This window comes from Saccopteryx bilineata, chromosome 1 (genome assembly GCF_036850765.1).
Source record: "Saccopteryx bilineata isolate mSacBil1 chromosome 1, mSacBil1_pri_phased_curated, whole genome shotgun sequence".
In the NCBI taxonomy this organism is placed as follows: Eukaryota; Metazoa; Chordata; class Mammalia; order Chiroptera; family Emballonuridae; genus Saccopteryx; species Saccopteryx bilineata.
In genome coordinates, this window is record NC_089490.1 from 389,667,869 (window position 1) to 389,694,647 (window position 26,779).

Here is a 26,779-nt window from a genome sequence, read left to right on the forward strand (position 1 = left end):
TTTCTGACACAGACTCTTTTTTTTTTTTTTTTTTAGTGCATGAGAAAGATGGGGTCGGGGAGACAGAGAGGGAGAGAGAGACAGGGACAGATGGGAAGGGAAAGAGATGAGAAGCATCAACTCGTATTTCCGTCACTTTGGCTGTTCATTGATTGCTTCTCATATGTGTCTAGACCGGGGGGCTCTAGCTGAACCAGTGGCCTCTTGCTCAAGCCAGTGAGCCCATGCTCAAGCTGGTGACCTTGGGGTTTTGAACCTGGGACTTTACCATCCCAGGTTGACACTATCCACTGCGCCACAACTGGTCAGGCCTGACACAGATTTTTGAGAGGAGCTACTCAACACCAAGTAATAATGTCTGTTCTTTCAAGAATACCAATGACAAAGAAGAAAACAGAAATGGATGAGGGGTGGTTTGAGTGGAGAGATATGTTTGCCTACTAATATTAAAAAACAAATATTAAAATAATAAAATGTAGCTAAACCTTATAACTGAGAATAAACCTAATTTTCTTGGGTAAGTATTAAGTTATGAACTTATAGAAACATAGGTAGCAGATGTTGAAACATAAACAGTATATAGCTAAAAAACAAACAAAAAAGCCCCCACCTCACCTTCAAGTACACCCTGAAACATGTTTACTGCTGATAAAACACAGCTATAGGACAAATCTTTCATTTTCAATTTCATCATTTCTACAGAAAGTCATTTTCTTTCCCACTGTCTCTACGCACCCACCTTTTGGAATTCTTCCATACAGGCCAGCCTTTCCTTCCAGTTACTGCTGTCTAGAAGCTGTATACAGGTAGCTGGAAGGACAGCTGAAGCTTTTTCTTCACATACTTCAATCTGTAAGATACAAACCATTAAAGTTAAAAACTGCTTAAGGAGACAGATGGCAAGAATGTAAACATACAAGAGCACTCCTATAGGTATGCTGTGGTATCTGAGGCTTCTATTTTAGTACTGGAAAGAGAAAAGTTCCTCTGAGGCAGTTTCAAGAAGCTAAAAAGTATGAAATAACTGTATGTGGTAGAAGTCGGGAAAGGACAACTCAAGTCTTCTCACAGACACTGATGTTCCATGGTTTTATGAGCCTGAGATATACTGTGTAATACTGACCGAGAGCTCAGGCTCCACTATTTCTTTGGCCTCCAATCCTCTCTTGTTCTTGGTTCCAGCGCTCCCTGTGCCTCCCGGGGCACTTGGTTTCCCCTTCTTAGGTGGGCCACCAGCCTACAAGCAATTTAAAAACATAAACCACTTCAGGATTTACAATAGTGATTCTTCAACTTCTGTTGGTCAGACTTCCTGAAAATTTAACTGAAATGAGGAATCACTGTAACTATGTATGGTAACTCAATCATCTAACAATACAAATATCAAATCATTATGTTGTAGACATAAAACTAATATAGTTGTATTTGAATTAAACCTCAATAAAAAATTTTTTTAAAAAGAGGGATAACTCAAACCAACAAAAACAAAAACAAAAAACACCCCTATTTGTGGTGCCCACAGACTTTAGCAGTTTCAAAGGCATACAGACCTCTGAAGACCATTCCTGGGGGAAACTGTAGGCCCCATTTTAAGAACCTCTAACTCAGAATGAGCTAATGAAATAAATGAAATAAAAATGATGGACTGGAAATATACATTTACAGATTAATTTGAGAATTAACATTTGATGCCTCTAAATCTTACCTATAATAGTAAAGGATGATTGCTAACTTATAACATGTATTCAATACTTAATCACAAGGTACCCCAGTTATAGCAGAATGAGTGCTCTAGTTATGAAGATGGCCATCTCACTGAATCTTTTTGTCTTAGTAGTTTTGCAGTTGGCTTTATTGAGTTTTCTAAGTATATGATCATATGACCTATAAAAATGTTAATTTTGTCTTTCCTTCCTCGTATTAATACCTCTATTTTATTCCTTTGTCTAACTGTCGAGCATATAATGGTACCAGCAGGCACTTTTGTGTTTTACTTACTTTAATAGTAATAATTCTAATATTTCATCATTATTAAGCATAATATTGACTTCTGGTTTGCTATTCTATTCCTATCTATAGACTTATATATATTTAATCTTGTCAAAGTATTTATTTCTATGTGGCTAAGAATTTTTATCACAAAGATATGTTAAAATTGGGTGACATCAGAGAAATGGTGCTGTGAGGAGCGCTCCCGATACCTCTCCCCAAAATTTCAACAAGTTCTTCAACCAGTGACAGGAAAATCTATCCTTGGAGCATCTGGAAGTCCCACACACTGAACACGAAGTGCTATTAACAAAACCACCCTCAGATGCCATTAAGGAAAAGGAAATTGAATATCATGGATACAAAAGACAGAGATGTAGCACAGATAGATGAGGAAAAATCTATGGAAAAAAAATTTAATATATTGGAAACCTTGGAGCTAAATGACAGAGAATTTAAAATAGAAATTCTAAAAATACTCAGAGATATAGAAGAAAACACAGAAATGCAATTTAGGGAGTTCAAAAAACAACTCAACAAACACAAAGAATATATTACCAAGGAAATTGAAACTATAAAAACAAATCAAACAGACATGAAAAACTCAATTCATGAACTGAAAAACGAGGTAACAAGCTTAGCTAATAGAACAGGCCAGATAGAAGGTAGGATTAGTGACACAGAAGACAAGCAACTTGAGGCACAACAGAGAGGAGAGGAGAGAGATTAAAAAATTAAAAAAAAAATGAGAAAGCCCTACAGGAATTGTCTGACTCCATCAAAAAGAATAACATAAGAATAATAGGTATGCCTGACCTGTGGTGGCGCAGGGGATAAAGCATCGACCTGGAAATGCTGAGGTCGCCGGTTCGAAACCCTGGGCTTGCCTGGTCAAGGCACATATGGGAGTTGATGCTTCCAGCTCCTCCCCCCTTCTCCCTCTCTGTCTCTCTCTCCCTCTCTCTCTCTCCTCTCTAAAAATGAATAAAAAAAAAAAAAAAGAAAATGTCTAAAAAAAATGTGCTTTTTCTTTTTTAAAAAAAATTTATTTAAAAAAAAAAAAGAATAATAGGTATATCAGAAGGAGAAGAGAGAGAAAATGAAATGGAGAACATATTCAAACAAATAATAGACGAGAACTTCCCAAGCCTGTGGAAAGAACTAAAGCCTCAAATTCAAGAAGCAAACAGAACACTGAGTTTTCTTAACCACAGCAAACCTACTCCAAGGCACATCATAATGAAATTGGCACAAACCAACGACAAAGAAAAAATTCTCAAAGCAGCCAGGGAAAAGAAGAATACAACATATAAAGGAAGGCTTATTAGATTATCATCGGATTTCTCAGCAGAAACTCTACAAGCTAGAAGAGAGTGGACCCCAATATTTAAAGTTCTGAAAGAGAGCAAATTCCAGCCAAGAATACTATACCCATCAAAGCTATCCTTCAAATACGAAGGAGAAATAAAAACATTCACAGATACAGAAAAGATGAGGGAATTTATCATCAGAAAATCCCCACTCCAGGAAATAAATACTAAAGGGGGATTTTCCAACCAGAGACAAAGAACAAAACAAAACAAAACCACAAGTTAAAGCTCCACCAAGAACACAATAAAAACCAAATTTAAACTATGACAAAAGAAAAAAAAGGGGGGAGAGGACAGAGATTAACAGTAGCAAAGGACGACAGAGTGCAGAAGCACTCATAAGATAGTGTACTACAATGAACATGGTAGGTAACCTTTTCATTACTTAATGGTAACCACCCCTGAAAAAAAACACCACAGAAGCACATGACTTAAAAAAGGAAGCAACAGGAGGAAATAAGTATGGAATACAACCAAACAAAAATGATAGAAAAACAAAAGAGAAGAATCAAACAAGATACAAAACTAACAGAAAGCAATTTATAAAATGGCAATAGGGAACCCACAAGTGTCAATAATTACACTAAATGTAAATGGATTAAACTCACCAATAAAAAGATACAGAGTAGCAGAATAGATTAAAAAAGAAAATCCAACTGTACACTGCCTAGAAGAAACACATCTAAGCAACAGGATAAAAACAAGCAGGTGTAGCCATACTCATATCTAATAATGCTGACTACAAGACAGCAAAAGTAATCAGAGACAAAAATGGTCATGTCATAATGATTAAGGGGACACTGAATCAAGAAAACATTTAATTCTTAATATATATACACCAAACCAAGGAGCACCAAAATATATAAGACAGCTACTTACTGACCTAAAAACAAAAACTGATAAAAATACAATCATACTTGGAGACATCTATACACCACTGACAGCTCTAGATCATTCATCCAAACAGATAATCAATAAAGATATATTGGCCATAAAAGAAACATTAGAGCAACTGGATATGATAGACATCTACAGGACATTTCATCCCAAAGCAACAGAGTATACATTTTTCTCTAGTGTACATAGAACATTCTCAAGAATTGACCATATGTTGGGCCACAAAAATAACATCAGCAAATTCAGAAAAATTGAAATTGTACCAAGCATATTTTCTGATCATAAAGCCATGAAACTAGAATTCAACTGCAAAAAAGAGGGAAAAAACCCCACAAAAATGTGGAAACTAAACAACATACTTTAAAAACATGAATGGGTCAAAGAAGAAATAAGCGCAGAGATCAAAAGATATATACAGACACATGAAAATGACAATACGACATATCAGAATCTCTGGGGTGCAGCAAAAGCAGTAATAAGAGGGAAGTTCATATCACTTCAGGCCTATATGAACAAACAAGAGAGAGCCCAAGTAAACCACTTAACTTCACACCTTAAGGAACTAGAAAAAGAAGAACAAAGACAACCCAAAACCAGCCGAAGAAAGGAAATAATAAAAATCAGAGCAGAAATAAATGAAATAGAGAACAGAAAAACTATAGAAAAAATTAATAAAACAAGGAGCTGGTTCTTTGAAAAGATCAACCAAATTGACAAACCCTTGGCAAGACTCACCAAGGAAAAAAGAGAAAGGACTCATATAAACAAAATCCAAAATGAAAGAGGAGAAATCACCACAGACATCATAGATATACAAAGAATTATTGTAGAATACTATGAAAAACTATAAAACTATATGCCACCAAATTCAACAATCTAGAAGAAATGGATAAATTCCTAGTACAATACAACCTTCCTAGACTGAGTCATGAAGAAGCAGAAAGCCTAAACAGACCAATTTAGCAGGGAGGAAATAGAAAAAACTATTAAAAACTTCCCCTAAAATAAAAGTCAAGGCCCAGACAGTTATACTAGTGAATTCTATCAAACATTCAAAGAAGACTTGGTTCCTGTTCTACTCAAAGTCTTCCAAAAAACTGAAGAAGAAGCAATACTTCCAAACACATTTTATGAGGCCAAAATAACCCTCATACTGAAACCTGGCAAGAACGGCACAAATAAAGAAAACTACAGACCCATATCTCTAATGAATACAGATGCTAAAATACTAAACAAAATACTAGCAAATCGAATACAACAACATATTAAAAAAAGAATACATCATGATTAAGTGGGATTCATCCCAGAATCTCAAGGATGGTTCAACATACGTAAAACGGTTAACGTAATACACCATATCAACAAAACAAAGAACAAAAACCACATGATCTTATCAATAGATGCAGAAAAGGCATTCGATAAAATACAACACAACTTTATGTTTAAGACACTCAACAAAATGGATATAGAAGGAAAATATCTCAACATGATAAAAGCCATATATAATAAATCATCAGCTAACATCGTATTAAATGGCATAAAACTGAGGACTTTCCCCCTTAAATCAGGAACAAGACAGGGTTGTCCACTCTCTCCACTCTTATTTAACGTGGTGCTAGAAGTTCTAATCCGAGCAATCAGACAAGATAAAGAAATAAAAAGCATCCATATCGGAAAAGAAGAAATAAAGGTTTCATTTTTTGCAGATGATATGATCCTATACATCGAAAACCCAAAGACTCCACAAAAAGATTACTAGAAACAATAAACCAATACAGTAAGGTTGCAGGATACAAAATTAATATACAAAAGTCCATAGCCTTTCTATATGCCAACAATGAAACATTAGAAAACGAACTAAAAAAAATAATCCCCTTCACGATTGCAACAAAAAAAATAAAATACCTAGGAATAAACATAACAAAGAATGTAAAGGACCTATATAACAAAAACTACAATGCATTGTTAAGGGAAATCGAAAAAGATACAATGAAATGAAAAAATATTCCTTTTTCTTGGATAGGAAGAATAAATATAATCAAAATGGCCATATTACCCAAAGCAATATACAAATTTAATGCAATTCCCATCAAAATTCCAATGACATTTTTTAAAGAAATGGAACAAAAAATCATCAGATTTATATGGAACTATAAAAAACCCCAAATAGCCAAAGCAATCCTAAGGAAAAAGAATGAAGCTGGAGGCATTACAATACCTGACTTCAAACTATATTATAGAGCCATGACAATCAAAACAGCATGGTATTGGCAGAAAAACAGACACTCAGACCAATGGAACAGAACAGAAAGTCCAGAAATAAAACCACATATATATGATAAAATAATTTTCGATAAAGGGGCCAACAACACACAATGGAGAAAAGAAAGTCTCTTCAAAAAATAGTGCTGGGAAAACTGGAAAGCCACATGCAAAAGAATGAAACTCGACTACAGTTTGTCCCCTTGTACTAAAATTAATTCAAAATGGATCAAAGACCTAAATATAAGACCTGAAACAATAAAGTACATAGAAGAAAACATAGGTACTAAACTCATGGACCTTGGTTTTAAAGAGCATTTTATGAATTTGACTCCAAAGGCAAGAGAAGTGAAGGCAAAGATAAATGAATGGGACTACATCAGACTAAAAAGTTTTTGCTCAGCAAGAGAAACTGACAACAAAATAAACAGACAGCCAACTAAATGGGAAATGATATTTTCAAACAACAGCTCAGATAAGGGCCTAATATCCAAAATATACAAAGAACTCATAAAATTCAACAACAAACAAACAATCAAAAAAAAAAAAAAATGGGAAGAGGACATGAACAGACACTTCTCCCAGCAAGAAATACAAATGGCCAACAGATAAATGAAAAGATGCTCATCTTCATTAGTTATTAGAGAAATGCAAATCAAAACTACAATGAGATATCACCTCACACCTGTTAGATTAGCTATTATCAACAAGACAGGTAATAATAGCAAATGTTGGAGAGGCTGTGGAGAAAAAGGAACCTTCATTCACTATTGGTGGGAATGTAAAGTAGTACAACCATTATGGAAGAAAAGTATGGTGGTTCCTCAAAAAACTGAAAATAGAACTACCTTATGACCCAGCAATCCCTCTACTGGGTATACACCCCCAAAACTCAGAGACATTGCTACGTAAAGACACAGGTAGCCCCATGTTCATTGCAGCATTGTTCACAGTGGCCAGGACATGGAAACAACCAAAAAGCCCATCAATAGATGACTGGATAAAGAAGATGTGGCACATATACACTATGGAATACTACTCAGCCATAAGAAATGACATCGGATCATCTACAACAAAATGGTTGGATCTTGATAACATTATATGGAGTGAAATAAGTAAATCAGAAAAAACTAAGAACTGCATGATTCTATACATAGGTGGGACATAAAAACGAGACTAAGAGACATGGACAAGAGTGGTGGTTGGTGGGGGGAGGAGAGGGAGGGAGAGGGGAAGGGGGAGGGGCACAAAGAAAACCAGATAGAAGGTGATGGAGGACAATCTGACTTTGGGTGATGGGTATGCAATATAATTGAATGACAAGATAACCTGGATATGTTTTCTTTGAACATATGTACCCTGATTTATTGATGTCACCCCATTAAAATTAATAAAAATTTATTAAAAAAAGATGTTAAAATTTATTATATTTCTTTTAAATGTCTGCAATTGCATTTCTTGTCATCTGTAAATTTAGTACATTTTGTAATAGTACTATCCAACCATCCTTGAAATCCTGGAATAAATTTTAACTGGTCATACTTTTTACTGTACCCACTGATTTCTATCTGTGAATATTTTATTTAAATATTGATTTAAACTTATCTCACCCCAGATTTGAAAGGTCACAAGAAAACAGCAGTTTATCACAAGGAACACAGTCAATGGCAGTAACATTAATATGGCAACACACATCACTGTTCACATCATTCATTCTACCTATTTTGGGTATTTGTTAAGCATGCCCAAACCTGAAAAGAAAAGATAAAATGACAGAAGACGAAACTGTCTTCAACATCAATACCTGTTTTGAAACTAATGTTATCTTGAATATGGTCTAAGCTTTCAAGGTACAGTTAGGAAAACTGAAATGCTGGCTTAATTACATGGAACTTCTAATACTTGCTGGTTTATTATAAGCAGTATGATTTTGTTCATAACAACCCATAATAAGAGACTTAATTGCCTTCTAATGCTAGAAATAGAAAATTCTATAATCTCTGATTAACTAGAATACCTCTTCTGGATCCTTTCCTGTAATAGCACTCTCTGTATCAAGAGGTACCTTGATTAATAAATCTTTTTTTCTTCTTTTATGGCTTAGTAGGACTACTCACTGATATGTCCTAACTACATTTTCAAAAGAGAAATTGAAGCAGGTTGCCACTCCTTCCCCCACCTGTTTTTCTTTTTTTTAAAGAATTCCTCATTGCCTGACCAGTGGTGGCACAATGGATAGAGCGTCGACCTGGGACACTGAGGTCCTAGGTTTGAAACCCCGAAGTCACCAGCTTAATCGTGGAATCACAGACATGACACCATGGTCTCTGGCTTTATTGCAAAGGTTGCTGGCGTGAAGCCCAAGGTCATTGGTTTGGCTGGAGCCCCCTGTTCAAGATATGTAACTATAAGTTGATGCTTCTCATCACTCTCTCTCCCTTCCGGTTTGTCTGTCTCTCTCTTGCCAAAATAAAAAAAAAAGAATTCCTCATAAAAGAAAGTCAGGTTCAGCAAGATAAGAAAAGGTCTCAAGGGCCCAGGTCATTGTCCAGTGACAGGAGCTGGTGAGAAAGGAGAAAAGAGCTGCCAGCATCCTGTACTAGAATGCTGAACAGAGAGCATAATATGAAAGGAAGTACATAGACTTTGTAGCTAGAGACACCTGGTTCACACCCCAGTTCTGTAGCTCTAGTCATTCAACGAGTCTATGTTGAGTTCCTATTATATGCCAGAGCTTCTCTATGCATGGGGGAATCAAGCAGTGACAAGGTCTATCCTTTAAAGTTTACAATACTGTGTGGGGAGACATAGTAAACAAACAAACAAAACTATCAGAGTGAATTATAAGAGCCTGTGCAGGACACTAACCTTGCTGAGTCTTAGTTCTTTTTGGGAAAACATGGTCATAAAACATGTATCTCAAGGGTTGTTATGGTGATTAAATGAGATTATGCAGGTAAAATGTTTCACAAAGTGATGCTCACTAAGTCAGTTCTCTTCCTCTAACTCTATGCTTGGGTTCAGGGTGGGGAAAGAGAATCAAACTTTTTGCATCTGTAGTAGATAACTAAATGCTTAGTCCTATGGACTAAGTATTCACTAAAGGAAGGCCATGTTTGCCCTTGGGCACTTTCCCCTCTTGTACACTATACAAAGGTAGTAAGACAGACTTGGACTGGTAAAGAGACTCTGATGCAATTCAGCAGTATTATTAGCAAAATGGCAGTGGTGATGTTATTCATGTTAAGTGCCTTGCCACATTTTATTTCATTATTTAATGATATAGTTTCTGAGCCCTTAAAATGTACTCCTGTCCTTCCATTACCATTTTTGTCTCTATTAAAGTTTCAAATAACCAAATGTATTGTTGGAATACTCTGTCCTCACGAACAGATGTTCTGCCATATTTTGAATGTGGCAGTGAGTTCATTTCCCAAATGAAATGATATCAAAAGGACAACCATGAACCTGAAATTCAGACCCTACCTTATATAAATTCTAATTTTTAACCATATTTTCAAAGTCTCTTCACCTTAGTAGCAGGTGCCTTTTTTAAGGGTCCTGGTTTGGGTACTGAATTGTCCTTTGTGTCCTTATCTCCTGAAGCCCCTGAAGAAGCAGCCCTTCCAGGAACAGGTTTGAAATCCTTCTTTTCAGCTGACAGTCCAGCTTTCTTACCATGCACCAGCTCTACTTTTTCTGAACATTCTTTGATCTGGAGAAATTAAGATGAACATCATTAATCCCAACTCTGAAACACAATCACTACCTTATTATTTATCTTTCTTTTCTTTTCTTTGTATTTTTCCAAAGTTAGAAGTGGGGAGGCAATCAGACAGACTCCCGCATGCGCCCGACCAGGATCCACCTGGCATGCCCACCAGGGGGCGATGCTCTGCCCCTCTGGGGCGTTGCTCCGTTGAGGCCGGAGCCATTCTAGTGCCTGAGGTGGACGTCATGGAGCCATCCTCAGCGCCTGGGCCAACTTTGCTCCAGTGGAGCCTTGGCTGTGGGAGGGGAAGAGAGAGATAGAGAGGAAGGAGGAGGGGGGGTGGAGAAGCAGATGGGTGCTTCTCCTGTGTGCCCTAACCGGGAATTGAACCTGGGACTTCCACACAATGGGCCGATGCTCTGCTGCTGAGCAAACCGGCCAGGGCCTACCTTATTATTTAACAGATCATTTAAACCAGTGTCTTTTTTTTTTTTTTTTCCTGAAGCTGGAAACAGGGAGAGACAGTCAGACAGACTCCCGCATGCGCCCGACCGGGATCCACCCGGCACGCCCACCAGGGGCAACGCTCTGCCCACCACGGGGCGATGCTCTGCCCATCCTGGGCGTCGCCATGTTGCGACCAGAGCCACTCTAGCGCCTGGGGCAGAGGCCACAGAGCCATCCCCAGCGCCTGGGCCATCTTTGCTCCAATGGAGCCTTGGCTGCGGGAGGGGACGAGAGAGACAGAGAGGAAAGCGCGGCGGAGGGGTGGAGAAGCAAATGGGCGCTTCTCCTGTGTGCCCTGGCCGGGAATCGAACCTGGGTCCTCCGCACGCTAGGCCGACGCTCTACCGCTGAGCCAACCGGCCAGGGCTAAACCAGTGTCTTTCAATCACCCAGTCCAGGGACCTGTCCACCAGAAATTTTGTGCTGGTCCATAAAAGACTTAACCACCCTGATGGTGTATGAAGATTATAGAGTCTATAACCATTGGGTCCACAGACTGGGTGAGTGAAAAAACACTGGTTTAAACCACAAGCATATGAGAATTCAAAGAGAGAAGTTTCCTTTTTAACCAGAATCAATTATTTAGACTTTCTTACATTTTATTTCTATATAAATTAGAATTATAATAATCACATTTTTGATAAAAGACATCAGTATTTAGAAAATTAATTTTCCAGATATTAGAAAAATGTTATCTTAAAACATTGTTTTCACCTTTACAGATAAAGGCCTTTCAGCTTTATTTTTTTATTTTTTTTTATTTTTTTTAATTTTTATTTATTTATTTATTTTTTTGCATTTTTCTGAAGCTGGAAACAGGGAGAGACAGTCAGACAGACTCCCGTATGCGCCCGACCGGGATCCACCTGGCACGCCCACCAGGGGCGACGCTCTGCCCACCAGGGGGCGATGCTCTGCCATCCTGGGCGTCGCCATGTTGCGACCAGAGCCACTCTAGCGCCTGGGGCAGAGGCCACAGAGCCATCCCCAGTGCCCGGGCCATCTTTGCTCCAATGGAGCCTTGGCTGCGGGAGGGGAAGAGAGAGACAGAGAGGAAGGCGCGGCGGAGGGGTGGAGAAGCAAATGGGCGCTTCTCCTATGTGCCCTGGCCGGGAATCGAACCCGGGTCCTCCGCACGCTAGGCCGACGCTCTACCGCTGAGCCAACTGGCCAGGGCTCAGCTTTATTTTTTTGTTATAAGTTAAAGGATATTTCTATTAATATGAGCATTGCAACTTGGGATAAAATTTAAATCTTGAGCCTGATCAGGTGGTGGCACAATGGATAGAGTGTTGGACTGGGATGTGGAGGACCTAGGTTCGAGACTCCAAGGTTGCCAACTTGAGTGTGGGCTCATCTGGTTTGAGCAAGGCTCACCAGCTAGAGCCCAAGGTCGCTGGCTCGAGCAAGAGGTCACTCGGTCTGCTATAGCCCCCAGTCAAGGCACATATGAGAAAGCAATCAATGAACAACTAAGGAACCTCAATGAAGAACTGATGTTTCTCATCTCTCTCCCTTCCTGTCTGTCTGTCCCTATCTGTCTCTCTTTCTGACTCTCCCTGTCTCTGCCACCAAAAAATATATTAATTAATTAATTAATTAAATCTTAAAAAGCTATGTTTTCAAACTCTAGGTCTGAACTACCAATGGTGATGAAATAAATCAATGAGATAGTTGATATTAGCATTTCTATCTTAATATAACAGGACAAAATTGAAATAAAACCATAATACACTGTTGTTCAGTTTCATTATAATTTAATACTGACTTACCCTATCAAGCTTAAGTTTGTCCACATCAACTAAGAACGGGTTCACTGCTTTCTCACCAACCACCTTCAAAGCGGTACCCAATGCTTCAAATGCAGCATCTCTGACTTCAGGAGCAGAATCATTGATGTGCTATAGTCCAGAAGTAAACAAAATGATCTCAATACATGGTACTTTACATATTACTAATTTCAAATCAGACTAATTGTTGGAAGAAGAATTTGCCTTTTACAATTCACTGAACCTATGTATAGCTTTCCTCCTGCCAATTAACACTCTTTCAAAAATTATTTTGGCTTAAGGAAACTTCTGATAATCCATTCAGCATGAAAATGCTTCCTTTTCCTTCTACCTTCTATCTTAAAGGACTCACATTCAAAAGGTCTTCAAAAACTCTAAATTGCAATGCCTGATTCAACTGAACACCAGTAAATGGGCCATGTAAGAAACAAAAAACAGTTATAAATTAGTGGAAATATAAAGCTAACTTATGCTTCAAGGATAGGAACATAATACAAGAATTTGGATTCAGTTTCCAAAGTTTCTCAAAAGACTATAACCTACAGTCTGAAAGTCAAATAATCACTGTACATAATTAGTAGGGAAAAAAAATTTTTCCTAGATATAAGATATTCCCCCAATTTCACAGAGTCTATACCTTAAGTAGAGCAGCACAAAAGGGCTTTAGCAAGCTCTTAGGCAGGGTAGTGGCAGTGCAGTGGCGGAAGCTTCTTGCAATAAAAAGTGACGTCTGCTGCTTGATGGTTGGATTTTTATTATCCATTACTGCTAAAACATCCTCACTGATATTCTGTAGTGTGGTCTTTAGAAATAAAATGTGGTCAATGAGCTTTTCTCAACTGTAAAGAACAATCAAAACATCACATCAACAAAGTCTATTTTAGACAAAAGCACAAACTCATGTTGTCAACTCACAGTAAGGAAGATTGCATCAATTGCCTCCTGCAGGGCTTGTACTACTTGAGGCTTCTTTTCTTTGAATTTCTCCAAAATGGTTGGCACAACCTATAAGAATAAACAGTTGGAATATTATCTGGCAACAAAAAGGAATAAAGTGTGCTGGCCGGATAACTCAGCTGGTTAGAGCATTGTCCCAAAGCGCATAGGTTGCTGGTTTGATCCCCAGTCAGGGCACATACAGGAACAGATCAATGTTCTTCGCTTTCTCTCTCTCCCTCCCTTCCTCCCTTGCTAAAATCACTAAAAATTAAAACAACAACAACAACAAAAAAATAACCCAGATTATCTTTGGATTTTAAAAACCAAAGAAATAAAAATAAGGAATGGAGTACTGCGCTCAAGCAGGATGAGCCCGTGCTCAAGCCAGTGACCTCAGGGTTTTGAACCTGGTTCCTCTGAGTCCCAGTCTGATGCTCTATCCACTGTGCCACTGTCTAGTCAGGAAAAGCATTGTTTAGTAGGGGGTTTGTTGGGTGGATTCTAGTTGGGGTGAATGCAGAAGTCTGTCTCTGCCTCCCACTTAAAAAAAAAAAAGCGATCTTGGGCTCAAGCTGGTGAGCTTTGCTCAAACCAGATGAGCCCGCAGCTTTTCTCTGAACTTTTTTTTTTTTTTTACAGAGACAGAGAGAGAGTCAGTGAGAGGGATAGATAGGGACAGACAGCCAAGAATGGACAGAGATGAGAAGCATCAATCATCAGTTTTCTGTTGCGACACCTTAGTTGTTCATTGATTGCTTTCTCACATGTGCCTCGACTGTGGGCCTTCAGCAGACCAAGTAACTCCTTGCTCAAGTCAGTGATCTTGGGTCCAAGCTGGTAAGCTTTGCTCAAACCAGATGAGCCCGTGCTCAAGCTGGCGACCTCGGGGTCTCGAACCTGGGTCCTCTGCATCCCAGTCCAATGCTCCATCCACTACACCACTGCCTGGCCAGGCTAAGGCTTTTTTTTTAAGATTTTATTTATTGATTTTTAGAGAGAAGAGAGAGGGAAAGGTGGGGAGAGGAGGAGTGGGAAGCATCAACTCGCAGTAGTTGTTTCCCATATGTGCCTGACTGGACAAGCCCGGGGTTTCAAACCAGCGACCTCAGCACTCCAGGTTGAATGCTCCACCCACTGTACCACCACAGGTCAACAAGCTGTCTAAGACGTTTTTAGACTCTTATTTTTATTTTCCTGGTAACAAGCTAGTCATGATTTATTTTTACTTGGTACTATCTTCTTTTTTTGTTTAGTTCTCTGAAATTATTTTTAATATTATGAGTAGGCAAGCTCCAAATACCATAACTAAGTGTGGTTAGATATTAGCTTCACAATATAAGATTGACACATGACTATGGGTCATATGAGACTCTTAAGTTTATCTAGGACAGATTTTCAAATGGTGTGCTGCGAGAATTTTTAAAACGTGCAATACCTATTTATTTAGTCAGGAGCACTGATCTCTTTTCCCTTAGATTGTCAAATTAAAAAATGACAACAGTCAAAACAACAATAGCTGTCCAGTGTGAATGAATCAAATTATCCCCATTCTTTTTTGTCCTACCAGCAAAAGATATATTTTTTTGATGTGCACAAAATTTTAGTAATTACTTTATGTGTGCACTGTGATAAAAAAGGTTGAAAATCACTATCTAGGGATTCAAATGATAAGCAACTAGCAAGTTAAACCCTAAAGTTCAGCAGAGTCAAATTTTCAGATGCTGAACCATTCTAGGTAATTCAAACCAGATTTAGAAGCCAACTGACAGATGTCACAGTTGAACATCTCAATTTATTAAAACTGTCACCAAACTTGATTGCTTCTAAATTTGTACAAAGAAAATAGTATATTCAACAAATGCCTCCAGTCAGATTTTCTTAAACTAAATTAAGCTGAAATATTATCAACAGTGTAACTTATATAAAATTTCTCAAGTATATGAGTAAATTACAATTTTTAAATAGGAAAATACTATAAAATGCATTTTATATATTAATTTCACTATCTTTCTTACTCTCATTTTTGCTCTGTCCTGGTTATACTATGTTTTATTTCATCCTGTTGTAATATATATAATGTTGTAAGAACAAGGCAAGATGGCCGTGGCCAGGTAGCTTACTGGATAGAGCATTGGTTCCAGCACGCCAAAGTCACAGGTTTGATCCCCAGTCAGGCCACACACAAATGAGAAGCAACCAATGAGTACACAACTACCGTATTTCCCTATGTATTATACTTAGAATGACATGACTGCTACTGAGGTTTCACTAAGAATAAGGCATGAAAAATTAACCTCATTTTCATTGTCTGATAGGAATACCAAGAGTAGCCTACTGGGAAATGCCAGACAGAGAATATTTTGATTATTTTAAAGTATCTGACAGAGTCTTATAATCCCTTGTAGATGAGAGAAAAATGTAGGCTTCAGATATGAATACCAGCCCAGGCTGCTAATTCATGAACCAAAACTGACACAGACGAAGACCACAAGGCTTGGAGCAATGTCCTGATTCACTACTTTGCTAGCAATCCAAAGGAAGACAGAGAAAGCATGTTTATCAAGTTATTAGACAATGTAAAATTGAGAGAAAGTGACTCAAAGATTAAATAGATTTTGAGAGGCAAGAACTAGGAGCCGCAATTGACACTGTTAAAATTTAACAGAAACAAATACAAACAATTGCTTCTTGGCCTTTTGGCAAAGATCAAGTGAAACAAATATAAACCTTTGGTTTCTAAAAGATTCAAATTGCACAAGTAACTGCAGGATGGTAGAGCCCTGCTTCATTAACAGACGGAGGAATTTCAAGTTACTGCAGACTCAGGAGTGATTTCAGAGAAAACCACTGAAATCTCAGGCTGAACTAACACTGTCTAAGCATCACTCAACTATGTACTGGACAGCTCTCACCTGGACTTTTTTACTCTGTTCTGGCCCCCAAAACGAAAAGGGAAAATGAGCAGAACTGCCAAGGATTCAGAAACCAGATCAGTAAAAGAAAATGTCCAGCCCAAAAAGTAAGATTCAAAGGGAAATCACAGTTTATCTTCAAATAGCTAGAGGATTGTCACTTAAAAGAGGCACCATTAGACTTATTCTATGGAGATTCAGAGGTAGAACTAGGACCTACAGGAGGCAGTGACAGCTACATACAAGAAATGGTGACTAATGTGAATCAACTTTGTTTTAGTTAATTTGCTACGTCAGTATGTATACATTAAGTGATAAAAATAGAGAGGCACACATGTACCAAATAAACATGTGTTTACGTGTCGAAACTTGTGATAGAAACGAACAGAACTTTCCGGTAGACCTTATACTTAGAAGCCACATGTTCAGTAATTGGTTCTTTCATTCTGCTGGGAATCAACCACAATCTAACATTTCCCTTATTAAATACCAAGTTTGCTTGTTCACCTCTGTATTTCTGGCCTAGAACTTGTTTGCTATAATTTATTTTCAGTTATGTTCCTGCTATATTTTGTTTAATTTGTTCCTTTTATAATCTAAAATATGATTTGAAATACATTCACCATTCAAAAAAAATTTTTTTATTTTTTTTTTGTATTTTTCTGAAGCTGGAAATGAGGAGAGACAGTCAGACAGACTTCCGCATGCGCCCGACCAGGATCCACCCGGCACGCCCACCAGGGGGCGATGCTCTGCCCCTCTGGGGCGTCGCTCTGCAGCGACCAGAGCCACTCTAGCGCCTGGGGCAGAGGCAAAAGAGCCATCCCCAACGCCCGGGCCATCTTTGCTCCAATGGAGCCTTGGCTGCGGGAGGGGAAGAGAGAGACAGAGAGGAAGGAGGGGGGAGGGTGGAGAAGCAAATGGGCGCTTCTCCTATGTGCCCTGGCCGGGAATCGAACCCGGGTCCCCCGCATGCCAGGCTGACGCTCTACCGCTGAGCCAACTGGCCAGGGCCTCAAAAAAATTTTTTAAGTAGAAAAGGATATACAGTAAGTTTCCCAGCCCTGCTCCCATCTATCCACCATCCCTCCCCATAGGCAACCACAGTTAGCACTTTCTTGTATGTCTTTTCAAGAATATTGTAGGCCCTGGCCGGTTGGCTAAGTGGATAGAGCGTAAGCCAGAGTATGGACGTCCTGGGTTCACTTCTCAGTTAGGACACACAGAAGTGACTATCTGCTTCTCTCCCCTTCCCTTTCTGCCTTTTCTCCCTCTTTCCCTCCCACAGCCAGTGGCTTGGTTGGTCCAAAAGTCAGGCTCGGGTGCTATAAAATAGTGTGGTTGACTTGAGCATCAGCCCTAGATGGGGGCTGCCGGGTGGATCCCAGTCGGGGTGAACGCCGTAGTCTGTCTCACTATCTCTCCTCCTCTCACTTAAAAAAAAAAGAATATTGTGTGTGTGTGTACACATATACAAGCAAATGCAAACATGTGGTTTTCCACCTTCTGTTTAACTTGAATGGCATCATGTTATACATGCTTCTTTCTGCACTTTGCTTTCTTTACTTTATCGTATATCTTTCCATGTAGTGTATAGAATTTACTCATTCTTTTTAACTAACTGCCTAGTATACCATTGTCCAAAGGTATTGTTATTTTTTAACCAGTCTTCTGATGAGTGACTTTCAAGTTCTTTTCAGTCTTTTGCTGTACAACTATCATGCAGTTTGTAATTTTGCACGTGTGCAAGTATATATAAGATGCACCCTTTTTTGAAAATTTTGGGGTCTAAAAACTGGGTATGTCTTATACAGTGGTTGTGGCATTTCAAATACCATAGATGGAACTGAGGATGGGGCAATATATGAAGACAGTGATTCGTCATCAGACACAGATGAGGACAAGCTAATAGATGGGAGGTTTGACAGTGATGAGGAGTTTTATGAATTTTATGATGAATAAAACTTGAGTTCAATAACTTTATGTAATACAATTTTTTCAGATTTTGAGCACCAAAAATTAAGGTGCATCTTATACACGGAAGTGTATTATACATAGGGAAATACAGTAAATGGAACAACTAAGTAAAACAATGAGTTAATACTTCTCTCTTTTCTCTCTCTCCCTTCCTCTATTTTTCAAATCAATGGGGAAAAAAAGCAAGATATTTAAAAAGTGGTGGTGCAGTGGATAGAGTGTTGAACTGGGATGCAGAAGACCTAGGTTCAAAATTCTAAGGTCACTGGCTTGAGCATGGACTCATCTGGCTTGAGCGCAGGCTCTCCAGTTTGAGAGTGGGGTTGCTGGCTTGAGTGTGGGATTATAGACCCCATGGTTGCTGGTCTGAACCTAAGGTCACTGGCTTCAGCAAGGGCTCACTCACTCTGCTGTAGCCACTGCCCCCCATCAAGGCACATATGAGAAAGCAATCAATGAACAACTAAGGTGCCGCAATGAAGAATTGATGTTTCTCATCCCTTCATGTCTGTCTGTCCCTATCTATCCCTCTCTTTGTCTCTGTCACAAACACTCACACAGATATTAATAAATAAGTTAAGAAATCAAGACTTTAAAGTGGCTCTACTAGATAAGAAGATCACAACTGGAAGAAGCCTATAAGTCATACAGAGAATAATGGGTAGGCAGAGAAGCATAAGTCATATGCTCCAACAAGATAAGTCCTCAGAAAAAGCCCTGGACAAATCAGAAGTAATCAAATTACCAGATGCAGAGTATAAAATAATGATTCTTAGGATGCTTAAGGATCTCAAAGCTACAATGGATGGACTTAATGAACACCTCAATAAAGATATTGTAAGCATCAAAAAGAACACGGAAATCATAAAGAAGAACCAGACAGAAATGACAAACACAATATCAGAAATAAAGACCATACTAGAAGGAATTAAAAGCAGGCTGGATGAAGCAGAGGATTGAATCAGCGACTTAGAGGACAAGATAAGTGAAAACACGGAAGCAGAAAAGCAAAAAGAAAAGAGATCAAGGCCCTGGCCGGTTGGCTCAGCGGTAGAGTGTCGGCCTAGCGTGCGGAGGACCCGGGTTCGATTCCCGGCCAGGGCACACAGGAGAAGCGCCCATTTGCTTCTCCACCCCTCCGCCGCGCTTTCCTCTCTGTCTCTCTCTTCCCCTCCCGCAGCCAAGGCTCCATTGGAGCAGAGATGGCCCGGGTGCTGGGCATGGCTCTGTGGCCTCTGCCTCAGGCGCTAGAGTGGCTCTGGTCGCAATATGGCGACGCCCAGGATGGGCAGAGCATCGCCCCCTGGGGGGCAGAGCACCGCCCCTGGTGGGCGTGCCGGGTGGATCCTGGTCAGGCGCATGTGGGAGTCTGTCTGACTGTCTCTCCCTGTTTCCAGCTTCAGAAAAATGAAAAGAAAGAAAAAAAAAAAAAAAAAAAAAAAAAGAAAAGAGATCAAAAAGTCCGAGGAAACCCTAAGAGAGCTCTGTGACAACATGAATAGAAATAATATCCACATAATAGGGGTTCCTGAAGGAGAAGAGAAAGAACAAGGACTAGAGAAGCTCTTTGAAGAAATTATAGATGAAAATTTCCCTAAATTGATGCAGGAAAGAGTCACACAAGTTCAAGAAGCAGAGAGAACCCCATTAAAAAAAAAAACCCAAAGAGACCCACACCAAGACATATCATAATCAAAATACCAAAGCTGAGAGATAAAGAAAGAATATTAAAAGCTGTAAGAGAAAAACAGTCAATTACCTACAAAGGAACACCCATATGGATGACATCTGATCTCTCAAAAGAAACACTTGAGGCCAGAAGGGATTGGCAAGAAATATTCAAAGTAATGCAGAACAAGAATCTACAACCAAGACTTCTTTATCCAGCAAGACTATCGTTTAAAATTGAAGGAGAAATAAAAAGCTTCCCAGACAAAAAAACAACAACTCAAGGAATTCATCACAACCAAACCAATGCTGCAAGAAATGTTAAGGGGCCTGCTGTAGACAGAACAAAGCGGGGGTGGGGGGATTATATATATATAATATTAAAATATATATATATATATATTTAAAGAGGAATATAGATTTAAAGAAAAAAATAGCAATGAACAACTACATATCAATAATAACCTTAAATGTAAATGGATTAACTGATCCAATCAAAAGACATAGGGTAGCTGCGTGGATAAGAAAACAGGACCCATACATATGCTGTGTACAGGAGACCCACCTCGAGACAAAAGATACACATAGACTGAAAGTAAAAGGATGGAAAAAGTATTTCATGCAAATGGAAATTTAAAAAAACCCGGGGAAAGCAATACTTCTATCTGAAAAAATAGACTAAAACAAAGACTATAGTAAGAGATAAAGAAGGTCACTACATAATGATAAAGGGACCAATCCAACAGGAAGAGATAACCATTATAAATATCTATGCACCTAATATAGGAGCACCTAAATATATAAAGCTGATTTTGATGGACATAAAGGGAGAGATCAACAGCAATACTATAATAGTAGGGGATTTCAATACCCCACTAACACCAATGGATAGATCCTCAAGAAAGAAAATTAACAAAGAAACAGCAGAAGTAAAGGACACACTAGATCAACTGGATTTAATAGATATCTTTAGAATCTTTCACCCTAAAGCAGCAGAATATACATTCTTTTCAAGTGTGCATGGTACATTCTCTAGGACAGACCACATATTAGGGCATAAAACAAGTCTCAACAAATTTAAGAAGACTGAAACCATATCAAGCATCTTCTCTGACCACAATGGCATGAAACTAGAAATCAACTACAATAGAAAAACTGAAAAACACTCAAACACTTGGAAACTAAATAGCATGTTATTAAACAACGAATGGGTCAATGATGAGATCAAGGAAGAAAAAAAAAAGTTTCTTGAAACAAATGAAAAATGAGCATACAACTCAAAATCTGTGGGACACAGCAAAAGCAGTCCTGACAGGGAAGTTCATAGCATTACAGGCATACCTTAAGCTAGAAAAAGCTCAAATAAACAACTTAATTGATCTGCAACTAAAAGAACTAGAAAAAGAACAGCAAGTAAAGCCTAAAGGAAGCAGAAGAAAGGAAATAACAAAGATCAGAGCGCAAATAAATGACATAGAGACTAAAAAAAAATACAGATGATCAATGAAACCAAAGCTGGTTCTTTGAAAAAGTAAACAAGATCGATGAACCCTTAGCCAGACTCACCAAGAAAAAAAGAAAAAGGACTGAAATAAATAAAATTAGAAATAAGAGTGGAGAAATAACAACTGATACAACATAAATACAAAGGATTGTAAGGAAATACTATGAAGAACTGTATGCCAAAAAATTAGACAACCTAGGTGAAATGGACAAATTCCTTGAAAAATATAATCTTTCAAAAATCAATCTGGAAGAATCAAAAAACCTAAAAAGACCGATTACAACAAATGAGATTGAAACAGTTATCAAAAAACTCCCAACAAATAAAAGCCCTGGGCCAGATGGCTTCACAAGCAAATTCTACCAAACATTCAAAGAAGAACTAACTCCTATCCTTCTCAAGCTATTTCAAAAAATTCAAGAGGAGGGAAAACTTCCAAGCTCCTTTTATGAGGCGAGCATAATTCTGATTCCAAAGCCAGGCAAAGACAACACAAGAAAAGAAAATGATAGGCCAATATCCCTGATGAATTTAGATGCTAAAATTCTCAACAAAATATTAGCAAACCAGATCCAGCAATACATGAAAAAAATCATACAGCATGATCAAGTGGGATTTATTTTGGGGAGGCAAGGCTGGTACAATATTCGCAAATCAATCAATGTGATTCATCACGTAAACAAAAGGACAAAAACCACAGGATAATATCAATAGATGCAGAAAAAGCATTCGATAAAATCCAGCACCCATTTATGATCAAAACTCTCAGCAAAGTGGGAATACAGGGAACATACCTCAACATGATAAAGGCCCTCTATGGTAGGCCCACAGCCAACATCATACTCAATGGGCAAAAATTAAAAGCAATCCCCTTATGATCAGGAACAAGGCAGGGGTGTCCCCTTTCATCACTCTTATTCAATATAATTCTGGAAGTCCTAGCCACAGCAATCAGACAAGAAGAAATAAAAGGCATCCATATTGGAAAGAAGTAAAATTATCATTATTTGCTGATGATATAATACTGTACATAGAAAACCCTAAAGTCACAGTCAAAAAACTACTGGACCTAGCCCTGGCCAGTTGGCTCAGTGGTAGAGTGTCGGCCTGGCGTGCAGAAGTCCCAGGTTCGATTCCCGGCCAGGGCACACAGAAGCATCCATCTGCTTCTCCACCCTTCCCCCTCTCCTTCCTCTCTGTCTCTCTCTTCCCCTCCCGCAGCCAGGGCTCCATTGGAGCAAAGGTGGCCCGGACGCTGGGGATGGCTCCATGGTCTCTGCCTCAGGCGCTAGAGTGGCTCTGGTCGCAGCAGAGCAACGCCCCCGATGGGCAGAGCATCGCCCCCTGGTGGGCGTGCCGGGTGGATCCCTGTCAGGCACATGCGGGAGTCTGTCTGACTGCCTCCCCATTTCCAGCTTCAGAAAAATACAAAAACAAAAAACAAAAAAACAAAACTACTGGACCTGATAAAGGAATTCAGCAAGGTGTGTCAGGATATAAAATTAATATTCAGAAATCAGAACCATTTTTATATACCAACAATGATCTGTCTGAAAGAGAAATTAAGAAAACAATCCCCTTCACTATTGCAAAAAATAAAATACCTAGGAGTAAATTTAACCAAGTAGATTAAAAACTTGTACTCAGAAAATTATAAAACATTGATAAAAGAAATCAAGGAAGATACAAACAAGTGGAAGCATATACTGTGTCCATGGCTAGGAAGAATAAACATCATTAAAATTTCCATATTACCCAAAGCAATTTATACATTCAATGCAATTCCTATTAAAATACCAAGGACATACCTCAAAGATATAGAACAAATATTCCAAAAATTCATATGGAACCAAAAAGAACACAAATAGCCTCAGCAATCTTAAAAAAGAAGAATAAAGTGGGTGGTATCTCACTTCCGAATATCAAGTTATACTACAAGGTCATTTTACTCAAAACAGCCTGGTACTGGCATAAGAACAGGCATATAGATCAATGGAACAGAACAGAGAACCCAGAAATAAACCTGCACCTTTATGAAAAATTGATATTTGACAAGGGTGGTAAAGACAGTCTCTTTAACAAATGGTGTTGGGAAAATTGGACAGCTACTTGCAAAAAAATAAAACTAAACCACCAACTTACACCATTCACAAAAATAAACTCAAAATGGGATAAAAGACTTAAATGTAAGTAAGTTATGACCATAAGCATCCTAGAGGAAAACATAGGCGATAAGCTCTCCAACATCACTCGCAGCAATATATTTGCTGATTTATCTCCACGGGCAAGGGAAATAAAGGATAGGATAAATAAATGGGACTATATCAAACTAAAAAGCTTTTGCACAGCTAAAGACAGTATGAACAAATAAAAAGGCAAACCCCACAATGGGAGAACATATTCGACAATACGTCTGATAAGGGGTTAATAACCAAAATTTATAAAGAACTTGTAAAACTCAACACCAGGAAGATAAACAGCCAATCAAAAAATGGGCAAAAGAAATGAATAGACATAGACAATTCTCCAGAGAAGACATACAGATGGCCAATAGGCAAATGACAAAATGCTCAACATCACTAATCATTAGAGAAATGCAAATTAAAACCACAATGAGATATCACCTCATATCAGTCAGAATGGCGCTCATCAACAAAACAACACAGAATCAGTGCTGGCAAGGATGTGGAGAAAAGGGAACCCTCCTGCACTGCTGGTGGGAATGCAGACTGGTGCAGCCACTGTGGAAAACAGTATGGAGATTCCTCAAAAAATTAAAAATCGAACTGCCTTTGACCCAGCCATCCCACTTTTGGGAATATATCCCAAGAACACCACATCAACAAGTCAAAAGGAGAAACGCACCCCCATGTATATGGCAGCATTTTTCACAATAGCGAAGATCTGGAAACAGCCCAAGTGTCCATCAGTGGACGAGTGGATTAAAAAGCAGTGGTACATATACACAATGGAATACTATGGGGCCATGAAAAAGAAGGAAATATTATTTTTTGCAACAACATGGATGGACCTGGAAACTATTATGTTAAGTGAAATAAGCCAGGCAGAGAATGAAAAATATCATATGACCTCACTCATCTGAGAAATCTGATGAACAATATGAACTGAGGAGCGGAATAGAGACAGAGGCGGGATCAAAGGATCCAGAAGGAAAGTGGAAGAGGGAAAGAGGATGATAGGGTGATAGGATGGGATGAGAGAAAATCCTGAAGGGAAGGGCGTTACAGGAGAGGGTGGGGGGGGCAATGTACTGGGGAACACAGGGGAGGGGAGGATGAATTTGGGGGGACACTAGAATCTATGTAAACACAATAAATTAATTAAAAAAAGATGAAGGTGGGGAGTAAAAGAAGAGTTTTGGAGAGAATAGGTAAGCCATTACACTTACTGGAAGAGTATAGCCTCTGGTGGAATATAGCTTGCTGAATCATGGAAATATCTGAGAACTTTTCTCAGTAGTTTGTGCTGGAGAAATTTGGAAAAATAACTCAATTTGTACTTCTCTTAAAGCAAAGCCTAAATGTAAAATACTTATGTCCATGTAGGTTGTTTAAGATATGATTCTAAGAAGTGAAAGTGAAGGAGCAAGAAGAATGAGAGCCTGACCAAGTGGTGGTGCAGTGGATAGAGCGTCGGACTGGGATGCGGAGGACCCAGGTTTGAGACCCCGAGGTCGCCAGCTTGAGCAAGGGGTTACTCAGTCTGCTGCAGCCCCACAGTCAAGGCACATATGAGAAAGTCTATCCCTCTCTCTGACTCTGTCTCTGTAAAAAAAAAAAAAAGAAGAATGAGAAATGAAGGGGAAAAACAATAAGAGTATGTCACTGAAATCTTTATTGTAGGCTTTTATTTCTTCACGGTTTCAGAGAAATGTATAGGATGCCTCTGAAAGACAGAAATATGGAGTACTCTGGCCACTAATTCCTACTTCCCATCAATTAATGGTCAGTCTTAAAGATGTTAAGTCTTCTCTGTTCATGGACTGCACTTGTGTTTGGGTTAATGAGCCCCATATCATAAAAAAAAATCTGTGAGAGTAAGCAAAAAGACTCAAAGTGGATGCCTGGAATGGGACAATGACAAACAGCTTCAGGTGATGGCTATGGAGATGTGATGTGGATCCCAAAGATAAGCTGGATGAGTCAAGTTATCAAGATAGGATACAGTATGGAAAAAATGACCAAGCATCAGGATATTATATGAATCAGTTCAGTAAAAGCAAGAATCCAGAACTAAATGTAAAATAAATAAATAAGTTAATAAGCAAATCAACTCAACTAAGTACTTTAGGCCAAGTGCCTTTCTACATAAAGTTATAATGAATGTAGTAATAACTGAAATCATTGGAATGTTGTGAGGACTTATGCTCAAGATTAATAAAACTTAGTGAGAAATCTACTTTACCCAAAATATCATAATCTATGTCAAAAGAACTGTTTTAAAAGAATAGAGCAAACTAGCATGACATTCTTGATAATATTGATTTGTACTTAAAAGGAAGTACTTACATGTCCTGCATATTGTCCAAATTTTTTCCTTAGCCCAACAGCCAGGCCAGTAAGACATTTTGCTGCCAAAGCCACCAACATGACATTGGTGTCCTTTCCAACTACCTACACAAAGGGGAAGAAAAAACAGTCACAGCCCTGTAGAAGGGAACTGAAAAATTCCTCTTAAAAGAACTCTAAAAACTATTATGTTAATAGATAGCCAATTATGTTTCCTACAAAAGAAGAGATTTTTCTTTAACAACATCAAATTTGGGAGCTTCCCTTCCTATTTTAAAGTTTTACGAATAAAATAAACCATATTCCAATGGCTAACTCTCCATTAGTGGAAGTCTGGGCTGTCAGACTTGCTCACTATGGAGGAGGTATCTGATAACAGAAGAGAAGCTAGAGGCCTGCTGACTTTGTTTGGGGCAGGGAAAGCAAAGACGTTTCTCTGGAAGACCCCACAGGGCAGCTAACATTTGTACTCCAGAAGCACCAGTAGAAACTGCGGTAGATACAGTCAATAAGTGCATGTGGACTCAAAATCGCAAACACCATTGCAACCATTCCTCCGAGGAAGCTCCTGGCTTTGCAGCTGCCATCATAGTTATCTAATGACCAAGTCTGCATTCAGAGCCTCTTACAGAGCTTCCTCCAGCATGTATATACTACCACACTCCTAAACTCCCCCCAGAGCCTAGCATTTATCAAAACTCACAGGTCATGGCTGTACCTATG

General features: G+C 38.8%; 1 protein-coding gene across 3 annotated transcripts in view; it reads right to left on the reverse strand.

Annotated features, from left to right (window-relative positions):
• The window catches only part of CKAP5 (cytoskeleton associated protein 5), a 124,879-nt gene that overhangs the window by 43,709 nt on the left and 54,391 nt on the right, over window positions 1-26,779 (reverse strand). For all 3 annotated transcript variants that reach the window (XM_066251413.1, XM_066251412.1, XM_066251411.1), the window contains exons 9-15: window positions 26,057-26,161; window positions 13,443-13,532; window positions 13,165-13,329; window positions 12,510-12,638; window positions 10,051-10,233; window positions 1,124-1,237; window positions 740-850 (exon numbers count right to left, since the gene is read on the reverse strand). In XM_066251413.1, coding sequence (XP_066107510.1) covers window positions 740-850; window positions 1,124-1,237; window positions 10,051-10,233; window positions 12,510-12,638; window positions 13,165-13,329; window positions 13,443-13,532; window positions 26,057-26,161 — 897 coding nt within the window. The remainder of the gene's footprint in view (window positions 1-739; window positions 851-1,123; window positions 1,238-10,050; window positions 10,234-12,509; window positions 12,639-13,164; window positions 13,330-13,442; window positions 13,533-26,056; window positions 26,162-26,779) is intronic.